This window comes from Salvelinus fontinalis, chromosome 42 (genome assembly GCF_029448725.1).
Source record: "Salvelinus fontinalis isolate EN_2023a chromosome 42, ASM2944872v1, whole genome shotgun sequence".
NCBI classification, from domain to species: domain Eukaryota; kingdom Metazoa; phylum Chordata; class Actinopteri; order Salmoniformes; family Salmonidae; genus Salvelinus; species Salvelinus fontinalis.
Window position 1 is genome coordinate 16,412,481 of NC_074706.1, and position 24,378 is coordinate 16,436,858.

At 42.1% G+C, this 24,378-nt stretch overlaps 1 protein-coding gene across 1 annotated transcript in view; it reads right to left on the bottom strand.

Annotated features, from left to right (window-relative positions):
* Window positions 1-7,780, bottom strand: part of LOC129841142 (protein FRG1-like) — a 55,725-nt gene extending 47,945 nt beyond the window's left edge. Inside the window, exon 1 of the mRNA XM_055909277.1 lies at window positions 7,752-7,780. Coding sequence (XP_055765252.1) covers window positions 7,752-7,765 — 14 coding nt within the window. The 5' untranslated portion in view covers window positions 7,766-7,780. The remainder of the gene's footprint in view (window positions 1-7,751) is intronic.
* Window positions 7,781-24,378: the final 16,598 nt, after the last annotated feature.

Genomic DNA, 24,378 nt, shown 5'->3' on the forward strand with positions numbered 1-24,378 from the left:
CTGGTCTTATCTCGCCTGGCTGCTGGCTGGATCCTCAGCTGCCACAGGGGGAGATAGATGAATCTTTACATGTCCTGGGGGAGAGGGAGGGAGGAGAGGATGGAGGGAGAGGGGGAGACGGGATGGGGGTGGAGAAGGTGAGAGAGAACAAGGCGAGAGCACGACACAGAGTGGGGATGGGGATGAGAGCTAGACATAGAGTGAGGATGGGGATGAGAGCTAGACATAGAGTGAGGATGGGGATGAGAGCTAGACATAGAGTGAGGATGGGGATGAGAGCTAGACACAGAGTGAGGATGGGGATGAGAGCTAGACATAGAGTGAGGATGGGGATGAGAGCTAGACATAGAGTGAGGATGGGGATGAGAGCTAGACACAGAGTGAGGATGGGGATGAGAGCTAGACACAGAGTGAGGATGGGGATGAGAGCTAGACACAGAGTGAGGATGGGGATGAGAGCTAGACATAGAGTGAGGATGGGGATGAGAGCTAGACACAGAGTGAGGATGGGGATGAGAGCTAGACACAGAGTGAGGATGGGGATGAGAGCTAGACATAGAGTGAGGATGGGGATGAGAGCTAGACATAGAGTGAGGATGGGGATGAGAGCTAGACATAGAGTGAGGATGGGGATGAGAGCTAGACATAGAGTGAGGATGGGGATGAGAGCTAGACACAGAGTGAGGATGGGGATGAGAGCTAGACATAAAGTGAGGATGGGGATGAGCGCTAGACATAGAGTGAGGATGGGGATGAGAGCTAGACACAGAGTGAGGATGGGGATGAGAGCTAGACATAGAGTGAGGATGGGGATGAGAGCTAGACATAGAGTGAGGATGGGGATGAGAGCTAGACATAGAGTGAGGATGGGGATGAGAGCTAGACATAGAGTGAGGATGGGGATGAGAGCTAGACATAGAGTGAGGATGGGGATGAGAGCTAGACACAGAGTGAGGATGGGGATGAGAGCTAGACATAGAGTGAGGATGGGGATGAGAGCTAGACATAGAGTGAGGATGGGGATGAGAGCTAGACATAGAGTGAGGATGGGGATGAGAGCTAGACATAGAGTGAGGATGGGGATGAGAGCTAGACATAGAGTGAGGATGGGGATGAGAGCTAGACATAGAGAGAGAGAGAAAGAGGAAAGCTTCAACTTGGAGCTGTGCTGGATATGCAACCAACTGATCTTTTCCATTTTGTCTTGTTTTTGTGCAATCTTTGTTAAGTTTCATCATGTTGCAAAATTCCAAGGGGCCTCATGTATCAACCATGTGTAGGCGCAAATCTGTGCATAAACCAGGCCTGGGATCATTTGCGTGAGATTCAGCAATCTGAATGTTTGCTTGGGAGTGTGCGTAAATTCATGCACAGCAAATGACCATGCGTACGCACAATGTCATGTTGTGAAATAAGGGAACTGCTTGTCAAGTGTAGAATAAGGTTAAATATATGTTGAACATTTGTGAAATTGTAAGATTAATGAATAAATCATTGTTTTAATTCATTGTATTTCCATTGTGGAGTTATGCGATGTATAATTTGACCACCTCAGTACAGGAATTTGTAAAATTAGAGAGTGAAACCATTGTTGAAATACTATAAAAGGGGAAAATCAAATGAGAGATTGCTGATCTTGCTCTGCTGGAAGATTCGGCACACGCTGCATTTCGCAGAGAGCGCATTTTTAGAGACAGGTATGACTCTTTTGCAGAAAGTACGGATTGGCTCATCAGATATCAATTCCCAAAACCAATTGAATAGGATCTTTGCGAGGATTTAAAACCTACTTTAAAAAGGCAAACACGTCCTATTCCAGTGCACATCCAAGTTGTCACACCTTGGTCTGTTTCACCTGTCTTTATGCTTGTCTCCACCCCCCACCAGGTGTCTCCCATCTCCCGTCATTATCCCCTGTGTATTTATACCTGTGTTCTGTTTGTCTGTTTACAGTTCATTTTGTTTGTCAAGCCTACCAGCGTTTTCCCCTTGCTCCTGTCTTTTCTATAGTTCTTGTTTTCCCGGCTTTGACCATTCTGCCTGCCCTGACCCTGAGACTGCCTGCCGTTCTGTTCCTTTTGGACTCTGATCTGGATTACTGGCCTCTGTCTGCCCTTGTTCTGTCATTTTGCCTGCCCCCTGTTCTATCAATAAACTTGTGTTACTTCGACACCGTCTGCATCTGGGTCTTCCCTAAAACGTGATACAAGTGCTATCCACCCTCTGGTTTTTTGGCAACTGGCACCTTTCAACAGGAGCATGCCGGATCGGCATCTCACAGCCCTCGATGAGCCAATGTTTTGGATGCAATCATCAGCATAACATACAGTAAAACATACCATTTCCATACACCATGGCACACCAGGTTGAATTCAACAGGGGTTTCTTTGCCATGATGCTATCAATGGGTTCCCAAATATGAACGGAGCAATGGATGGCACCCACATCGCCATAAAATAACCATTCCAATATGATTTCAACTATGTGAACAGAAAAAAATCTAATCATAGCATAGCATGCCTCAAATGTATTCATAAATAAACACACTATCCCACAGGACTGCATGTGTTCAGGTAAAGGCTATTAGAGGGCAACAACACTTTGAACTAAACAACCTCTTCACTCCGAACGGCCCCATGAGAGTAAATACGATCTCCGGGTTTTGTCTCTGTGTAGCAAAGCATCATAATTGTTGAGGTGCTGCGCTTTCAGGGCTGCCTTCTCTGTATGGGGCTCTGTATTAATGTGTGTGTGTGTGTGTGTGTATGTGTGTGATGCTCTGTACTAATGTGTTTGTGTGTGGGTACGTGTGTGTGCGTGACTACATGTGTGTGAGCTGCCTGCTCTGCATGGTACTCTGTGCTTGGGTTGCCAGCATCAAGGTGTTGTGACAGTCACTCCCTGCTGGGGAAGCCACTTTGTATTTCTGTCAATTTAACAAAACACCGCTTAGTTTTCTCCCTCCCAGGCTGATGCAAACAACAACAGTATTTCCAAAGAAAATGTCAATAACGTAACAAAATATTGGATTGTAAGGGAAGACCAGGACAGAACTTGTTTAGCGATGTGTCATTGGCGTTAGAGAAGAGGAACGTTCCTGGAGGAGGGAAATTCAATAGAGCCGTAAATATCCCAGGAGCATCAGGGTCAAATCATCTCTGGACTGTTGGTGTTTGTCTGCTGCAAATGAAAAGACGCCAGTGGCGTGTACTCATGGATACCAAGGGAAGCCAGGCTTCCCCCAAATAAATAATTAGTGTTTCATAAATTTCCTTAATCCGCAAGAGGCTGAATGTATCTCACCAAGAGGCTGAATGTATCTCACCAAGAGGCTGAATGTATCTCACCAAGAGGCTGAATGTATCTCACCAAGAGGCTGAATGTATCTCACCAAGAGGCTGAATGTATCTCACCAAGAGGCTGAATGTATCTCACCAAGAGGCTGAATGTATCTCACCAAGAGGCTGAATGTATCTCACCAAGAGGCTGAATGTATCTCACCAAGAGGCTGAATGTATCTCACCAAGAGGCTGAATGTATCTCACCAAGAGGCTGAATGTATCTCACCAAGAGGCTGAATGTATCTCACCAAGAGGCTGAATGTATCTCATCAAGAGGCTGAATGTATCTCATCAAGAGGCTGAATGTATCTCATCAAGAGGCTGAATGTATCTCACCAAGAGGCTGAATGTATCTCACCAAGAGGCTGAATGTATCTCATCAAGAGGCTGAATGTATCTCATCAAGAGGCTGAATGTATCTCATCAAGAGGCTGAATGTATCTCACCAAGAGGCTGAATGTATCTCATCAAGAGGCTGAATGTATCTCATCAAGAGGCTGAATGTATCTCACCAAGAGGCTGAATGTATCTCATCAAGAGGCTGAATGTATCTCATCAAGAGGCTGAATGTATCTCACCGGAGAAAGCACCTGAGCGAACGAAACAGCGGCCCTCTGCCTCAGTATGTGTAGCGTATCTATCTGATGCTGTCTGGTCAAAATGAGTATGACATTATTGCCGCCCATAGCACTGAATGCAAGGGAAGCCAGCTAGCATATGGCCTCCACTGATAAAAATAATAATAAAATAATAGCCAATCAGCGTTGAGCTAAACTGAGTGAGCTCAACTGTGACAGAAAAAAAAGTCAAGCGAAGCCATTTGGGATTTGGCTTAAGACCAATCACATCAGAAGCCAAATGTCATGGACAGAAAAAAAATTGAATTGTTGCTTCTCATTGTGTCGTTGTCCGTGTCGCTAGATGTAGTATGCTAATGTTAACTAGCTGGCCTGGCGCAACGTTGCCCATGAAAGAAAGTTATGCTGGCTACCAAGCATTTTAGCCAGGTAGCCTAGGACAACAAAAACTTAAAGCTTGTACTGTATTACAGAGGCATAGACCGTTTAGGCAACATGAAAGAGGATGGAATTGGCATTTCTCTACAAGTAGGGTGAGTCAACATGTTTTTTTCTACTTGCGCACAGACAGACAGACAGACAGACAGACAGACAGACAGACAGACAGACAGACAGACAAATCAGTACCATTGACAGCCACATCATATTTAGCTTACGTTGATTGGACTAAATCATTTTTTGGTATCTTTTAGTTGTCGCCTTATTAGACTAAGCAGAGGTGATTTGAGGATGTTGAAATGTTGAAGTTAAAATGGTTCTGGAATAGTGGAGGCAGCTCCTGTTTTCTTTGCGATTTGCGGTCACTCCGTGGTTGTAAATCAATAGTTGTTTAGTAGTCCGAAAATGTCGGAAACATTACCTTGCATGACCATGCTGTAGGTCAAACAGTAACATACAATATGTTTTGTGGACTTCACCGGACAGATGTTGCTCTCTGGTTTTGTAATTAACCAAATGTGTGGTTGAATTTATTCCGCCACGGTGTCTTCTCATTGGCTCGGCCTTAGGCCTATATACGAAGGTGTCAAGGCATATGAACTAACAGGTTATAGAGCAAACAACACAATTATCACAGCACATAGGTTGTAATATGGCTGTTTATTTCTGGCTTATCATCCCTGGTGATTTTACTCACGCACCGCTACTGAAAGTCGCGGAAGGAGATTGGACCAGAACCTGAGGAGATATCAGCGGATTTACAGTAGTGTATTATTGTAGCATACATTAGGGGATTCAATCCTGTGTTGAGGAGATGCAGTCATCACCATATGTATTTTACATTTGGCTCTATTCTCCTGCATTTTGCATTTGAGAAAGAATGTATTAGGCGACAGTACAGAATGTCACCTTTATTTGAAGGTATTTTGACGCATATCTGTTTTACCATTTAGAAATAAAAACACTATGTATCTAGTCCCCTCATTATAAGTATTTGTGATAAAGCAAATAACTGCAGCACAATTGTATAGCTAATGAGGCAACTGGCTATTTACGTGAGTGTGTTTATGCTCAAACTGAGCTCACAATACCTCTGAGAAGCGAAATCATTTTGACTAAGGTGTTCTCATTATCATGACTGGTAATGAGCGTACCTTAGCTGCAGTGTAAAGCTACTGTGGCAAGAAGAAATCAGATACAGCATTTACACAACAGCAGAATCATTACAAACTGCCTAGCTAACCAATTGTATATCTGGAGATGCACTAGTAGGTTCATCTGTACAAAACAGGCAACACTCACTCTGGGGTTGCAGAGAAGACTGCTATGATGGCTAGGAATAATAGGGCTTGTAATAAATGTCTCCCTTCGCTCTCAAGATATGGATGTATTTCTGTAGGATCTGTGTCTCTCTCCACTCTCCAGGTGTAGATGTTTTTCTATAGAATCTGTCACTTCTTTCTCCAGATATACTGTATATATATATATTTCTATAGAATCTGCCACTCCACTCTTCAGGTATAGATGCATTGCTATCGGATCTGTGTCCATTTGTACAACACAGTCTGCAGAATCAGGGGGATAATCTATTTCCTTGCGGTTCTACGCCCGGGGAGACATATTTACAGCTAATAACATCTGAGCAGCTTTCCAGAGCAGCACTGCTGTTCCTCCTCCTGCCAAAGACCTGTCAGCAACACACTGGAACTAGCAGAACGGACAGATAGACAGACATAGAAGCTAGGAAGAGGGAGACACACACGCACACACACAGTCTTGTTTTACTAACCTTGTGGGGACACCCAATTGACACACACACACTGTTAGCTATCTGAAGTGTGTATTTTATGTGACTTTCGCTCTACAGGTCACCTCCTCAAATGGTTTCATAATGGACATAAACAAAAAAAAAAATCACTTGCACCATCACTCATAACCTTCAGCTAGTCCATTGTGTTTATTTGCATCCCCATTATCTTTTGCAGAAGCAGCAGCGGTCCTTCCCGGAGTCCACATAAACACCAAACATGACAAGTAACAAAACACTGATACACAAGGACAGTCACACAAATTTAAAATACAATGACTTGTTTCATGAAACGCACACACCTGTGATGAATACCATTAGTGAACTCTTTCTAAATGGCTTCTGATATCATCAGGATGATTCCTGTGGCCTGTGAATGGGCGGAGAAGAGCTAAATGAATTTGCGCTGTGCACCTACAGTACAAAATGAACCGTCTATTTCACAGAGTCAGTCTTGCTGACCGACCTGCCACAACAATTGGATCACACAGGCTCTAATCAGTTTAGTAAAGCAATTAGTATGTCGGTCCCCTCAGCGGTCAGAAAGGGCCTGAGTGTGTGTGTGTGTCATTTCTTTCTGGTGCATAACAATAAGCACTTATCCATCTCCTGGGAGGTGTGTGAGTCGGAGTGTGTTTGTGTGTGTTTCAGGGTGTGTGTGTGTGTGCGCAGTGGCGGCTCTAGCTTGTATGACTCCCTGGCCGACCCCCCCCCCCCCTTCAGCCCCCCCACCCAAAAAGCACCATTCTGGACTAACTGTAATTTTTATTCAGACATTTGGAACACAAAGAAATGATCATAACATTTAAAAATATATAAAAATATATAAAAAATAAGATTCATAAATATCAAAAAGAACTAACAAAGATAAATAGAAACAAATTTGTGTTGATTTGGCACTCGAGCATCAATACATTACCCATTCCCCAACACTGTCAACCAAGAGTCAAGACTCAACCAATTCACCTTGGTGGTGTGCAGACTGGTTTTATATTATTCTTAATGATTTCGCACAAACCATAACTTTTTTTTACAATATGTCTGTGAAACTATATATTCACATTATTATGAATGAATTGTGGTGTACTTGGTAGCATTTCGTAGTGTGACTGATTTTACAAATTCCATTAGTACTGTACAAAGTTAGAGGTGTGCTATTTGATAGATCCCCCCCCCCCCACCCCCCCCATCTCGTACTTCTGAGTGGGAGACCTTCCCAGGCAGTAGCCTGCCTAGCTCACAAACTAGAATCAGGGCGCCCACTCCGACAAGGTTAATTGACCCACAGTCCCACATGGTGACATGATCTCATTGACGTGACGTGCAAACGAGCGATAGAAAACCGATCGCGCAAATGTCACCAATCCAAAATGTTTTGTGCGGGCGCCCCGTGCCGCCCCGGGCGGCTGCCCATGTCGCCTGTACCTAAATCCGCCACTGTGTGTGTGTGTGTGTTTATTTTGTGTCGTGTTCCTCTGCTGCCTCAGAGTTGCGTAATAATGAGGTTAGAGTGTAAACACAAAGCAAAGGGGAAGAGCGAGATGAGTAGAAAGAGAGAGAGGGGTATGGGTTTCTCTCAAGTCTCACCTTTTAAACGTCATTTGTTCTTTTTACTGGAAACAAAGTGCTGTTAGCGCTGCTGTAGAGGTTTCTCTCAAATCTGATAAGTAGCAGCTACTCCTGTTTGGAAAGGACAATGCTGTTACTCACAAAGTCAATATTTTTCAAATATTGGAAATTCTTCATGTTACTTTACTAGGCCTTCAGGAAAATCATAGGCCTATTTGTCGGTCATACTTTTCCCATTGGGGACTGTCTAAACACAGACAAGTCTCTCTTGTAAAATAAATGTCTAATCTCAATCGATTCACCTGTATAAATAAAGGCAAAAATAATTACAAATATTTGAAATAAACTATTTAGAAGTATTTTAGGTGGTGAGAAGCTTTCTCTCTGACATTGCATATGTTTGACAGTGCTGTTTGTCTCTGTCTATTTTGAGTGGCTCTCAACTTCTCACAGCAGCCCACTCTCTGGCACAGCGACTCCACACATTCATATCTGACAAATACATCTTATAAATAAAACTGTAAAACTGTAATGACTGACTCAAACTTAGGCATGACTTATGGGCCTGCCTCCACCTCTCATCTGCCACCAACTGGCACATCTGTCAATCAATCACCCCCCTGTTCTTCCTCCACTCTGTGCTACTCGTCCAGTTGTCATTTGGTTCCGTCTATTCTTCAGCAGCTGTCTATCATTCATCATGATGGATGAACTGATTAACAATGATGCTCTCCCTCCTCACGGCGCACTGCCCACTATACTTCTCCTAGCACTGTATGTTGTCTTATTCTCTCTCTCTCTCGTGTGTTTCAACGAGGAGCTTGGTGTTACAGCAGGCTTTCTTAATCCTAGCGTTGGGGTGCACATTTTTGTTCTTACCCAGTACTAATTAACACAGGTGCATGTGCTACCGCTGGCTGCCGTTACATTTACTGCTGTACGGTGTGTTATTTTAGCCCCTAGCGTGCTAGCTCATTAATACGCTAGCTGGCCCTGTTTGTATTGTGTGCTATGCTAGCTTCTGCTGTACATCGTGTGCTATTGTTCATTGCTACTTAGCCTACTGTCTGGCTGTTGAGAGCTATGTTGAGCCTGCTACAGGTATAGCCATTACCTATTACTGCTTATGCACATGTACCACTATTGTTTACGTGGTACTCATAGCTAGCACTGTTATTGCATTGTCATTGTATAGCACTGCTACTGCTATCAGGTGTAATATATATGATCTTGTCTTCTCTTGTAGACAACCACTATCACTTTCACCATTACCCATTCTTGTTTGCCTTGTCTGTCTGTTTGGTCTGTGGTAATAAAGTGTGAATTACAACATCCGTGTTCTCGGCTGGTCATTTCCATCCTCTTATACCCAAGCTGACGCCTCTTTCGGAGACCACCACAAGGTGGAGCTCTTTTTTCACAACTGATGGATCAGTTTAGTGCAAGGGCCGGCCACATTAGTTTTGTACACTGATTAGAGGACCGGTACGTATGTTTCTATCACAGTGCAACAGTGCAGCATATCAGCTGTGTTACAACACGTTGGCTTTGTATTGGCACTGTATCCCCCCTTTGTTCCAACATCCAAGCAAAATCAAGATGAACCCTTTGATCCTTCTTTACCGTTTATCTAAAACCACTAATTTCAACTCTTATTTGTCTCTCTCATAATGGACCTGTTGGTACTCAGGTGGCAGGTAGCGGAGGTAAATGTATCTCTTTCTCTCTCTTCCTGTCTTTAAGCGAGTGAGATGGAATCCTAGGTCTACTGTGATCTTCTCACGATCCAGACTGAGTATACGGGGTTTGCTTGAAGAACCCCTCTCCTCTCCTCTCCTCTCCTCTCCTCTCCTCTCCTCTCCTCTCCTCTCCTCTCCTCTCCTCTCCTCTCCTCTCCTCTAGGTAATGAATGATGGGGTGATGTGGTAAAACACGAGCGCCAGACCTGTTGAGTTGCCTAATGGGGTGATGTGGTGAAACACGAGAACCAGACCCCTACTGGGCCTTCTCTGGCACCAAAACAGAGGCCAAGCGTATCTCCCGCGCCAGCCGCCATCCATCAGGCTGTGTGGACAAAATGTGGAAGAGACAGAAATTAGTGGTAGAGCGCATACAGGGGATGAGGGGGGTGGAGAGAGGCTTTGGTTATGTGATCCATCATCACCACCAGAAGAGAGGTGTGTGTGTCTTACTGGGGCAGAGGATATGAAATATGTATAATGTTAAACAGCACTTAATACAAACAAGTACTGATTCTTGGAACCCCTTGAATGGAGGCCCTCAGGTCCGAGTTAAGAGCAAAATTGCACCTTTTTATGGTTTCCACAGGAAATGATGAGGAGGACAAGTGAAAATCTCAGGTGAAAATTGCTATTACTTCTGGCTTAATTGCGGGCTTTTGGAGCCTTTTTGCTGGCGGAATATGGGGCTACTCCTCCAAGGAAGAGCAACGTCTAATGGTGTGTCCCAATTTTGGTATCTATTCTCTATATAGTGCACTACTTTTGACCAGAGCCCAATGGAGGTCAAAAGTAGTACACTATATAGAGTAGGGAATAGTGGCATTTGAGGGAAGTTCCTCAGAGTAGGAAATATAGAGGATAAAATAATGGTGTGATTAAGGTCAAAGTAGAACAACAGCTAACTGTAATGAATAATTGGATTCTAAGATGCATTTGTGAAGAATATAGACAATTGCTGACAGAGGATGAAACATATTTGAGATTCATTCCTTATTGCTGGAATATCCCTTTAAGCCAAACTGTCCCTATCGATCCCTATACCTCAAGGTACTGTTTGAGAAATCAGTGCGATTTCTTATTTGAATGAGTGCCACTTACAGAGTCCAATTAGCATTCAGAATTGTGGTGGACATACACTGCTTGTAAGTTTGCTCATATTCAACAAAAAAAATTATTGATAGGATTCCAACTTTGATATTAAAAATCAAGATGACCAATCGGAACACTGTTGACTTGGGGGTCATGTTCAGTAGGGATATAGAGTTTTTAAACAGAGTGAAACGGGAAGGTATTACCTCAACTTTGAATAAGAACACAGCTTTTAATTTTATTCTTTGCTTTAATGTTTTGCTATAGTGTGCCCTAGTGAACAAAATCAATGATACAAGCAGTATAGGGCACTCACATTCTCCACTATATTCCCTGACTACAGATCAAGGCCCCACATTAGAACCCAGAGTCCCCTACAGAGCTGATGAAATGGGAATGAAATGAGAATACCTCTTTAATTATCACAGAGGCATCATCTCCCCATCAGCAGATCCATATTAGGATCACTGTCTATATACACAGTCAGTGTCTCGGGAGCCCAAATCTGCAACTGCAGCTTTAAAGGCGAATTTCAATCTGCATCTGCCACGGGATATAGTCATTACTATATTAGCAACACTATGTCTTTTAAAATCATTAACATCACATTTATCCAACCCACAAGCTGGAACTAGCACATTTTCATTTCATTTCCATCATAACTTCTGTACACTCCTAACCTGGACCAGCGATCAATAAATCCATTCTAATTTCATCAGACGGTGCGGGGAAACGGCAAGGTAGGTTGCGTAGAGTTAAACGCCTGTACGGTGTACATTTTAGGATACCTTACTCCCTCTGACATAATGCCTATGACATACTTCCTATGACATATTGCATATGAAATGGTTACTCAGCCTTTTGCTAACATATTCAATTGTGCCCACATAGCAAAAGTTGAACCTGTTGTGCCTGCGCGTACATAGCGAATATTTTGCGATTCGAACAACGTGAGCATTTCTTATGAGATAAAGTTGGTATTTCTGGCCATTTTGTCTGCAATATTCACAAAGCTTAATTTCTGCATTATAATACCATATCAACGTAAGCATTCCCTGTAAAGGAACTTTTAGAATAGCTAACAAAACAGTTGCTCCAATGTTTAGGATACGATTGCTATACAATCCAATAAGAAACAATTTTATGTACAATTTCTTATATTGTATCCTTATCCTATCCATACATCCAAGCTTACTTGCTGTTTATTGCAGGCGAATATAACACAAGAAATGTAGCCAATATTTAATGCTGATAATTTGGAGAAGTAGGTGGGTGATGCATAACAAAGAACACAATAAGGAAACCGTATATTTTAGTTACTCATCTGTTTTGTATAAACTTTAAAACCTTTTAAAACTGATTTTGTCCGTCAGTGCTTTGGGCTAGATGCAAGCTGAACAAACCATGTTCTCTGAATGAGGCAAATTTAGATAAGGAACTTCAACTTTAACTAACAACGACTTAGATTTCAACTAATTGAAGTACAATTTAAATGGGATCTCGCACAGTTAAATGGGATCTCGATCCGAAACAAATTGAAAAAACCCCAAGAAGGCCGAGATGCAAATTTGTTCTAATTTTATCCATGCTCGAAAGAATACGATATTTATAAGTGCAAAGTGCTAAAAAGAGCTCACCCGGAAAAGTAGCATACGTTACGTCTTTAACACCTTCATCAGCGCTCTACAAACAAATTAAGTGGAGATACACTTCTCCCACGCACTGTCCGCTCTTCATTTTAGCCTGAGCGCTGACCCTCATACTGGCTTTCCAAGCCAATTGAAGTAGACACATGTTCTGTTTCTATCTTAAGCTTCTGTCAAATTTGAGTATTATTGTTTTTTTCTCTTAATAGTTTAATCACACGTTAAATCATGTTTTCCTCTGAATAGGTATGACATTGCATTGAACTAAAAATGGAAATTCAACCCATCTGTGAAACTGTAGGCACTGAACAGAAAGTAGAAATCCTCTACAAAGCCAATAATCCCAATGAGTTCCTTTAAACACATTAAACATCACACAGAAATCACAAAATTAGAAATTATTTTATACTGACAAATGCCTTAAATCCTTTTCAGCTCTATACATTACTGTATACAAACATGTCCCAGGAGGTAGAAAAATTGTATAAGTATATTATAATTGAAATAAGAAAAGAAAATGCATGTTTCTGTTATTACGGAAGCCCAAATGATCCCCTTTAGCAAGCCATTGGTGTTCAACCTTATTAGTCCCCTGGTTAGTTTCCAGGGGTGACTTTCAGACACTATCCCCCCCCCCCCCCCCTCTCCCCTCGTCAAACGGAGCAGCCAAATATGAACTGACTGAGGAGATAGAAGCACATGTCACAAGAGCCTGTTTTTAGCAATGAAATGACGATAGCCCTCAATGCTGTCACAGAAGCAATCTTTCCGTCTCTTTCCGTGTCTGTTTGCCTGCCTCATACAACCAAACCTCCCTTGGCCAGACTGGCCTTCTCTATCTCTATCATAGATTTAATGCACTCTGCTGCCATCATGGAAATGTCCTCACGTGTCTGTTGCGGAAAATGAACGTCACATGGGGTACATTCGTGTAGGATTTGCCCTATTTGTATTTGTTTTAAAACATGATATTAAACAACACACCGTTAGGTGGCATGCAACTAATATGTAAGCATAAGTGGCTACAATGGTTATATATCAATATTTTAACATATTCTAATGAGACCACGTTACGGAGGCCATATTGGTCCACGAGGCCTTTGTTCTCAGCGCCAGATCGAACACTGGATGTGACCTTGGGTCCAGGTAACAGTCGGTTGAACTCAGATAAGCTCAGCATGTTGGCTAATTAATTGAATCCAAGCTGACGAACACTTTGGGACTTCGGCACCCAAACTTCCTCTTGCAGGAAATCAATCGGTTTGTTACTTGATACTTGATTTGAAACCAAAGCGGAATTACAAAAAGCAGCCGAGTTTCCGAGATAAAACGATCCACCTTCGTCAAAATCTATGAATAATCAATGACACCCAGGAGATGGAGGAGCTCATTTGAATTAAAAACATGGAGGTCGAATAACATTATTTGGGATGATGCAAAAACGAAATGCTTTTTACACGTGGGCGCACACTGTGAAAGGCAATGAAATGAAGATGAAAAAAAAAGTAATAATATGTGTTTGTGCTGATCGTCAGTGTGGGACACCTGGAAACTTTTGTCAAGCAGCCATTTTGTGGAAAGACATGACTTCGTCTCTCTGTGTTAATGAACCTGGAGACCACTGATCAAATGGAAATGTTTTGACCCAACTTGGTGAGGTTTTAGTCAAAGTTCACTGACATTTCTCCAACCGGGTAAGACACTTCAACTCTTACGTGGCTGACTCGGTTCTGTGGCCAAGGTAGAGACACACTGATGATCTCCTCCAAAAGGGGATGTTCACTCTGACTCTCTCTCACGTTAGTAGAGGAGTCTATTCAGAGAATGAAATAAGCTAGTCGCTATTATAGCCGTTTAACTGCATTAGTGAGCGGTTCACTTATCGCCTCGTATTACGGCGTAAATATTTTTACAGCTTTAAAAGAGATAACACGGAGTGTCCATTGTTTCCTATTCAGCTCATAAACCAACAAACAAATGACAACCGACGGTGCCTCTACGTCTAGAGAAAAGACGACAGTGGCATTAGACAACGGCTATTTTAACCATGAGATGAGGACAAATGAACCAAAATACAGTGGAAGCAAATCCAGATACACGCTCAGTAAGATTAATTGTAATGATTGGAAAAAGGGGGGGGGGATCACCCACACAGCAGTATTTCTTGCAATTAAAAGATAGAGCGATGGAAAGAGCATGGTCATTTTGTTTAATATTAAAAGGATGAGGTTCAATTAATGACTTGTTGGTTGCGAGGAGCCCCGAAGCGGCGCTCCAGTGGTCCTGATTTATGGTCAACGGCTGCTAGCACGTTGACAGATGACTTTCTCCTCCATTAGTGTGCTATCCTGTTAACTCTGGCTGTGATTTTCCGAGAGTAAGGATTCCAATTAGGCTACTTGTATTAAGAATGTCAGTGCTGGCATAAATATTGAAAAAGGCACACACTGGAAACTTCGAACATTGCCTCTTCTCGTCACCATACTACCGTTTCTGGTTAAAAAAAAAAAAAAAAGGTGCCACCTGTTTATAAAACATCATGAATGTACTAAAAGCTACAGTCTGTGATTCGAAAAACAACTGAAAGGTCACCCAACATTTGTTTTTTGGATGTACCAATCCCAGACTGTCGCTTTAAAGTGCCTAATAGTGCAGTATATGACTTCCTACAAGCATTCAGCTCAGAGGCTCTTTTTTAGCGGGCTTTTTAAATGCCTAAAGGCTATACAATTTGGATTTGATTTGATTAGGAACACCTAGGGCCGACGCCAATGGCGACAGCTAGTCTTGCATTCATCACACACACAAGTGATAATACGCATAATAAAACAGCTCATTGCTCCTCTTAAGAAATGTATACCTTTAAATATCTATAAAGTACATAAACAGGTGACTCATAGAAAGTGTCTGGGTGTCATTGGCTGTTTTACACAGTGTAGCCTAATATTGTCAGGAGTGAATATTTCACGCTAAATTCTTCAAAATCCAAACCAAACTCTTAAATGTCAGTGACAATTCAGTGGGTACATTCGAAACAGGTCACAGATGCACTTTTCTTTCAACAATTATCTATCATCACTGTGAAAAGGCATCAAAGGTATCGTGGATTGTCCTTATCGAGCTCCTTGTTTATTGCCCTATTGAAGTCTCAATGTTGGCTTCCTCACACCGTACTACGGTAGCTGTGTTTGGGGCCGAGGTTTTTTTCAATTTTTCTAACCTTTTCTCGACTTTCTCCTCTTTTACGATGAGTGGATTATGGGGATGGCTGAGTGTGGTTCTGGGCTGAAAGAGAGAGCTGCTGATTTATGCCCAAGAGGGTCATTTGTTACAGGGATAGTCACCCAGTTGGAGAGCTGCTCGGGACATTGCTACTGCACTTCACTAGGCTGACTCATAGCCACTGCTGACATCGTAGAGATCCACAGAACCCTTCAGAGGGATATAGTGGAGTACATTCTGGGTCACCGTACATAGGGCTTTCATTTAAAAAGGATTCTGTTTACCTGGTTATGCAAAGTAGGCCTCAGATGTGATAGTACACTTCAGTATATATTTAGAGACTTTTACAGGCTTTACAAATTGTTAAGCTGTATTGCCGGTCGCTATTATGAAAGACGATTGCTTGCTGTTTGTTTGAGTTCAGGTCACAGTGTGTTCAGACTTTTAGAGTCCTATTGTCTTAAGTGTTTGAGGAAAGGTCAGTTCCCTCCTAATAGTCAACATTCTGCATTTGTGCCTACATATTCCATCAGTCTTTCAAATCTTCCATTAACCTGTGGGCCGGGCCTTTTCATAATATTCCTCAATTCGTTTTTAAACGTGCTTGAAATGGTAAGAGCAGATGAATATGTACACCCTCATCGTTTTCTATCCACCCTCCCCTCAGGCAATTTTCCATGTCATAATTGTGTCAACTGTAATGCAATTATTAAGGGAGATTTCTTTCTTCGCCTCCACACGGGAAAGAAAATGTATATCAGGGGTAGAATATCTTGAAAAACAAAATGTGTGGTCCATGTACTGAAGTGTCCATGTGGCTATTAGTATGTTGGGAAGCCTAAGAGAGAATGTAAAGTCTGTATTACAGAGCACAAGAGCAACATCAGAAATGGTAACGAGAAGTCTCCGGTAGCCAGACTCTTTCATGCGGCGGGACATGATGTGTGCCATCAGATTCCAGGGCTTAGAAAAGTGTACAGCCATCAGAGAGAGGAGGTGACAGAGGAACAGCTGTTGTTACAAAGAGAAGCATATTACATCCTCACAAACAGAGAGCCCTAGAGGCAGGAATTAAGAACTTCTGTTCAGGATGCTTTCTGTGAGCAACAGATTCGCAATTCATTGTTTTATTTTTTTCCGAGTGGAAAACAGTAGAAAATGTAAATAATGAATGCAAATAAGGTTTGTGAAAAAGTTATGACGAAAGAAGCAGTACCACAGTGTGACGTCATCTATACATATTGGTGAATACCTTCTGTTATCCGAACGCTGATGAAGACTGTCGGCAAAAAAACGCATCCGTTTGCTCTGACCTCTAAAAATGACAATGTTAGAGAGAGTCGGGTCATTAAGGGTCCGAATTTATATTGTGATATGTGCAACGTTTCTTCTTTCAAAGCAAAGATTAAAAGTCATTACAAAATAGGGACCTGAAAAAGGTCAATTAGGGTCCGAATTTATATTGTGATCCGTGCCACGTTTCTCTTTTCAAAGCAAAGATAAGAAGTCCTTACAAAATAAGATATTGTCCCTTTTGAAGAGTTGGCCATCGACAAGAGTATTCAAGGTATCATATGATTACCAGTAGAGGGCTTTGTTATCGACCTACAAGCTTACTAAATAGTGATATCAAAACGCATCTGATAAGTTTGCGATAAAACTATACAGCTGCAAAGCTGTATAGCTGCATTCTGAACCCTTTTCTAAACACCCCATGTCACACCACGCAACATGTGTCTCTCCATACACCATCTCAGTACGGTTGACACAAAACTTCCAGGGGGTAAATTCAGGTGCAAACTGACTGAGAGCCACGTCACTACCAATATCACATCCTCTCCGCAAATGATAGGGGAATGTCTGAAAATTAGCACAGAGAGTTATCGGCCTATAACTGTATTAAATGGTAATTATAAGATAGAATAAAATATAAGATTAAAGCTAGCTGCACTGGGAATCGTAAATAGTAGGTGTCCACAAGGTAATTCTCCCCAATCGTGCTCCAAAGTTGTAAATAAACCATCTCCTGCGTCATACAAAAAAACATGAATTTCTGATACAAACACTCGATTTGCAAGGTGAAGATTCATGTGCAAATGTGTTTCTGTTTACTGGTGATTGATGGAGTTGCAGGAAGGCAACATGCTTACGTTTCAGTTCACTGCCTCCCCAGAGTGTGGATGTGCATTGTGCAGCGCTGCAGCCCCAGATGGTTTATCAGGGCAAACCTTTTGGGTCACAGAGCTCCAATAAGGTCACGCTTCGCAGCCCACCTCAGGCAGATCGTCATCACAGAATCACTGCAGCGGGAAATGGCACCTTTCTCTGATGTGTCTCATTTCAGCTCTCGTACAGATTGTGTACATTTTCATTTTGTTCCCAGATGAATGAACAGAGTGAAATAGGGGTTTGATCTGCTCTGGTAGGCTGTATCCTTGGCTCACGTTTCAGTGTGGAAATGCTTGAGTTTTGTGCTGACATGTTCATATTGAAGATGGTGTAGCTGTCATTGCCATAATGGGATGTTGAAATATAGGCTGGAATAAATATGTATCAGACATGATAAGTAATTACAAATTAATTAATAATTAATATAGCGAAACAATAAATCAGAGGTACTGAACAGAGTGGTATAATTACACTAAATACGGAGTCCATATTGTATATTTGTACGGTATAGTTCTTGGGGCTACCGAACGGCCAATTAAGCAGTCAGATATTCGAAATGCTAAATAAGTCATCTCACCTAGGGATGTGGCGGTCATGAAATTTTGTCAGCCGGTGATTGTCAGGCAAATAACTGCTGGTCTCACGGTTATTGACCTTTAATTAACATAAACACATTTAGCATCTCTAGGCTTCCACACACACTGTAGCCTACAAGCCACTGACGCAGACTTTTGGGAAAATCAAAAGAAATCAGCCAAGACCTCATAAAAAAAATTGTAGACCTCCACAAGTCTGGTTCATCCTTGGGAGCAATTTCCAAATGCCTGAAAGTACCACGTTAATCTGTACAAACAACAGTACACAAGTATAAACACCATGGGACCACGCAGCCGCCATAACGCTCAGGAAGGAGATGCGTTCTGTCTCCTAGAGATGAACGTACTTTGGTGCCAAAAGTGCAAATCAATCCCAAAACAACAGCAAAGGACCTTGTGAAGATGCTGGAGGAAACAGGTACAAAAGTATCTATATCCACAGTAAAATGAGTCCTATATCGCTCAGCAAGGAAGAAGCCACTGCTCCAAAACTGCCATAAAAAAGCCAGACTACGGTTTGCAACTGCACATGGGGACAAAAATTGTACTTTTTGGAGAAATGTCCTCTGGTCTGATGAAACAAAAATAGAACTCTTTGGCGGTAATGACCATTATTATGTTTTGAGGAAAAAGGGGGAGGCTTGCAAGCTGAAGAACACCATCCCATCCGTGAGGCACGGGGGTGGCAGCATCATGTTGTGGGGGTGCTATGCAAAGACCACTCTCATGTAATGCTTTATTATAAACATGCATTTGTATGGTGAAAATGATCTTCCACAAAGTTGAAACTCACATGCCGCCTATCTGGGGCCCCGTGTGGCTCAGTTGGTAGAGCACGGCACTTGCAACGCCAGGGTTGTGGGTTCGATTCCCACGGGGGGCCAGTACAAAAAAAGTATGAATGTATGTACTTGTAAGTCGCTCTGGATAAGAGCGTCTGCTAAATGACTTAAATGTAAATGTATCTATGCCAGTTAGGCTCTACACTGGTTGTAAAGCAGATTAATATGCTTCATTTTAAGAAGCTATTTGGCCACTTTAGTTGTAATACAACCCAAATCAAAACGTAGGCCTGTGGGCTAGGCAACATGAAGTGTGGGACTATGATTTGAAAAAGTACCCCCCAAAAAAGCATGCGAATCTTGCCTTACTGCACACCCACTGGGCACCATTCACAAGTGATCATGTATCATTCACAAGCGATCATGTATCATTCACAAGTGATCATGTATCATTCACAAGTGATCATGTATCATTCACAAGTGATCATGTATCATTCACAAGTGATCATGTATCATTCACAAGTGATAATATATCCTTCACAAGTGATCATATATCATGCACAAGTGATAATGTATCATGCACAAGTGATAATGTATCATGCACAAGTGCTAATGTATCATGCACAAGTGCTAATGTATCATGCACAAGTAATAATGTATCGTGCACAAGTGATAATATTGTCACGTGATTGGGGGTGGGTATTCTATGTTCTATGTTGTGTATTTCTTTGTGTTTGGCCGGGTGTGGTTCTCAATCAGAGGCAGCTGTCTATCGTTGTCTCTGATTGAGAACCATACGAGGGTCCTCAGTCCGGGGCCCGCTACGAGGGTCCCCAGTCCGCACCTTTGGGGGGGGGGGGGGGGGGGGGGGGGGTTACTGTCACGCCCTGACCTTAAAGATCCTTTTTATGTCTCTATTTTGGTTTGGTCAGGGCGTGAGTTGGGGTGGGTATTCTATGCTCTATGTTGTGTATTTCTTTGTGTTTTGCCGGGTGTGGTTCTCAATCAATCAGAGGCAGCTGTCTATCGTTGTCTCCTATTGAGAACCATACTTAGGTAGCCCTTTTTTCCACCTGTCTTTGTGGAAAGTTGACTTTGTTTAGGGCACTTTGCCTTCGAGCTTCACGGTTTGTTTTTGTAGTGTTTATTGTTTTGTTTTGGTGTCATTTGGATTAAATAAAGGAAATGTACGCTCACCACGCTGCACCTTGGTCCTCTCCTTTCAACAGCCGTGGCAAATATATCATTCACAAGTGACAATGCATCATTCAAAAGTGATAATGGATCATTCAAAAGTGATACAGCATTATTCAAAAGTGATAATGCACAATTCAAAAGTGATAACGCATCAGTCACAAGTGATAATGTATCATTCACAAGTGATACTGTGTCATTCACAAGTGATAATGTATCATTCACAAGTGATAATGTATCATTCACAAGTGATAATGTATCATTCACAAGTGATAATGAATCTTTCAAAAGTGATACTGCATTATTCAAAAGTGATAATGCACATTTCAAAAGTGATAACGCATCAGTCACAAGTGATCATGTATCATTCACAAGTGACAATGCATCATTCACAAGTGATAATGTATCATTCACAAGTGATAGGCTAATATTGTCACCCATCACACTAATCTTGTCTTTACATATACTATAATAATACATGTGTGAAATTAGTTTAGATTTAGAATGGACCATTATCATGCACCTGTCTCAGAACAGAGGCAGGGTGAAAAAATACATGTCATCTATGCACTTAAATAGCAGATGGAAGCTGCTTTTCCCGTGGTTCATTTTCATGCCAGCCAGGTAGGCTGTACTCCTGTTGTAAATCGAAGCAATGTGCTTAATAGTAGGAAAGTTGAGAAATAAATATAGTAGGCCTAGCCTATGGAAAGCTGACGGGATCCTCCTCTTTTCAATAAAGGACATCAAAACTCTTGTTTCTCACGCAATTGCATTGCCTATAGAAATATTGAGCAACATGAGCTCATGGGCTTTCATGAAGTGTTTGATTTGATTTAAAGATTTTTAGATGTGATGTCAGAGTGATTAAAGTGACAATAGAGTGCTGAGTACCAGGCAGTTAGCAAGTTTGGTAGTCTACTAATGACCATCAGCAGCATCAGACCTTGGAGATGCCTAATTACTGTGACTAAAATGTCACGTGGAATTGGACCGCGGTCATGACACGTGACTGCCGGTGTGGCGGTAATACGTTCACCGTAACAGCCTTAATCTCACCTTGACTTTCTTATCTGACCCTAAAATGAAGTTTGAACTAACTCCTGCATCCAGTTTTGAAGAACCTTATTCCATATGCCTCAACAAAGTACATGTACTGTATGTTAAAGAAACACATATTCAGTCTAGTACAGAAGCAGCGAGTATCCGAAGAAAAAAAATGTCCGCCACATTTTTCTCACTCACTCCTTATTTACAGTCCCACCGGTCCAATTTACATTGTAATGATTAGAATGCATGCATGCAAAGCAGCATCTTTAAAACTGGTTTAATAGCCTAAAATATATTCATGAGATTCCCAGGAGAGTCTGGCAGCAGACCTGTCATTGTGGGAAACCTGCCAAGAGAAATTACTGCAAATACCCCGGTCTTCATGCACTGGGCACAAACAAGGAAGCAAACTGCCAATGAAGGTGAAAATGGACTATCTTTAGTGTACAGCGATGCTCCATTCAGACTTTTTAGGCTCTGGGCGTATTTTCTATTCCGTTCCATTAAAAATAACCACCCTAAAGGTGACTTAGACTGCAGATGCACAGCAACGCCTTGATCATACCGACAGCGTCATTGTATCAATGTTGACTAACATTTTGCACAGCTATGCAACTATGCTGAACGCAGGTATCTACACACATGTGTTGCAGAGGTATGGAGGAGAGAATCATTTTCGCAGTATCCTCAAAACCATTGAGGACAGCTACAGGGACATAAAAGCAAAAAATGCTGCTTGGAGACAAGTGTCCACGATAGTAGGATTGCGAGATCAGTTTAGTAGTGAGCTTGTTCTAGATGTGGCTAGCCTGTGGCTAGCCTAGCTAACCTAGTTAGCTAACCTAGCTAGCAAGCTAGCTTCCTAACCTAGCCAATGAAGTGTGTGTGTGTGTGTGTGTGTGTGTGTGTGTGTGTGTGTGTGTGTGTGTGTGTGTGTGTGTGTGTGTGTGTGTGTGTGTGTGTGTGTGTGTGTGTGTGTGAGAGAGAGAGAAAGTAATCTAAATTATGCTAATATAAATGATGTGTGTCTGTGTGTACAGTTGGTGACATGTCCATGTTAGCTATCTAATAATTATAGTTATGTTAGGTGATTGTTTGGCTTATCATGTTCATGTCTATGTAGAAGAAGACTGTAGCAGGAAGTGGAGAGGACTCAGGGACAGGTGACAGAGAGAGAAGGGCAGAGAAAGAGAAGAGGTCTGGGTCAGCAGCTTCAGGCCAGCGGTCTTGGCACTTTTGCCTACATTATTTATTTTCTGGATCCATTTATTGTGACTAGGGCAACGAGTGGCAATTTTACAGCCAGACCCACTACGTCATCCACAAGTGCTACCATCGCACGAGACCCTCTATGACAGGGGTGTCAAAGTCAAATGGACGGAGGGCCAAATAAAAAATTTAGCTACAAGCCGAGGGCCGGACTGTTCGAATGTTCATTGAAAATTTTTTAAATGACGCATATAGTCTAGTGAACCTAATTGAACCTACTGAAAACCTAACAAATATATTCCAATATGATCAGATAAATAAAGCAATATTTTCTTATGGCTCTGTCAGTAATCTTTAATTTTCAACAGACACAAAAGACAAATTTCCTTTATATAAAAATCCCCATAACATGAACATTAAATGAAAGAAACCGGTATTCAAGGCACCATCAGTAGCCTATATTTTCTATTTTAGCAAAAGTGGGCTAAATTTACTTCAAAGAAAAAAACAATAATAGCAATTTTCTATCATCCACTCAACTGAAATATTTTTAAAATATAATTGGATTGAAATACAATAAAATAAAGTGCAAAAATCTATTAATCAAAAACAACACTTTGTTTAAGGAGAAGTAACATGCAGTGAAAACAAATATTAAACTTTAACTTTTAAACTTGAACTGAGTAAAAACTCTAAATATGTGATTGCACAGTAATGTTCACTTGTTTGAGGTTGAGGGTGATACTTGGTGGTGTCCCATCTTTTCCACAAGTTCATCAATGTTCGGGGTAAGGCTCTGAGCTGAGGAAATCCTCAGAATTGAGTGGAGGTGTTCAGCAGTAAGTCGACTTCTGTGTGATGTTTTGTTCAGGTTCATCAAAGAAAACAGTTGTTCACGCAGGTATGTGCTGCCAAACATAGACAACGTTTGAGCAGCCTGGATGCGCAGCTGGGGCATTGTGTCGGGGAGGAAACGGGCGAACTCCGCAGCACCCACTGCCGCATATTTTGCCCTCAGTGCATCATTGCATTGGAGGTCAATCAACTCCATTTGGAGGTTTGGTGGTGAGCTTTCCACGTCAACAGCAAATGGGTTACCGAGCAGTTCCAACCTGCTTTTTTGTGCTTCAAAGTCAGCAAATCGGCGTCGAAAGTCAGCGGCAAGCATACCTATTTTATCAGCCAACTGTGCGCTCGGGAACGCACTGGTAGAGAGCTTCTCTTTCATGGTCTGGCAGCTGGGAAAGTGGCTCAAATTTTCTTTCCGCATCTGCGTCTCCCACAGAGTCAGTTTGGTTTTAAATGCCTTCACTGTACTGTACATATCAGAGATGACATGATCCCGACCCTGCAGCTGCAAGTTCATTGCATTCAGATGACTCGTAATGTCACACAGAAAAGCCATTTCACACAGAAACATTTCGTCTCGGAGTTGTGTTGTGTCTTTCCCTTTGCTGTCCAAGAACAGACAAATCTCCTCACGAAGCTCGAAACATCTTTGAAGCACCTTTCCCTGGCTTAGCCATCGCACCTCTGTGTGATAAGGCAAATCACCATGCTCCGTTTCTAACTCCGTCAGAAATGCCTTGAACTGGCGGTGATTCAAACCTTTGGCTCTGATAAAGTTAACTGTGCGCGTGATGATGCTCATTACATGCTCCATTTTCAAGGCTTTACCGCACAACGCTTCCTGGTGTATGATACAATGATAAGCTGTCAGCTCACCTGTCGCGTTTTCCTCTTGCATCTTTTCCCGTATCTTCGCCACCAGTCCGCTCCTGTGTCCACACATCGCAGGTGCTCCGTCGGTTGTCAAACCCACGAGTTTTTCCCAAGGCAGCTCCATCTCATTTACACATCTTGACACCTCTTCATACAAATCATGCCCCGTAGTTGTGCCATGCATAGGACGTAAAGCCAAAAACTCCTCTGTCACGCTTAGGCTG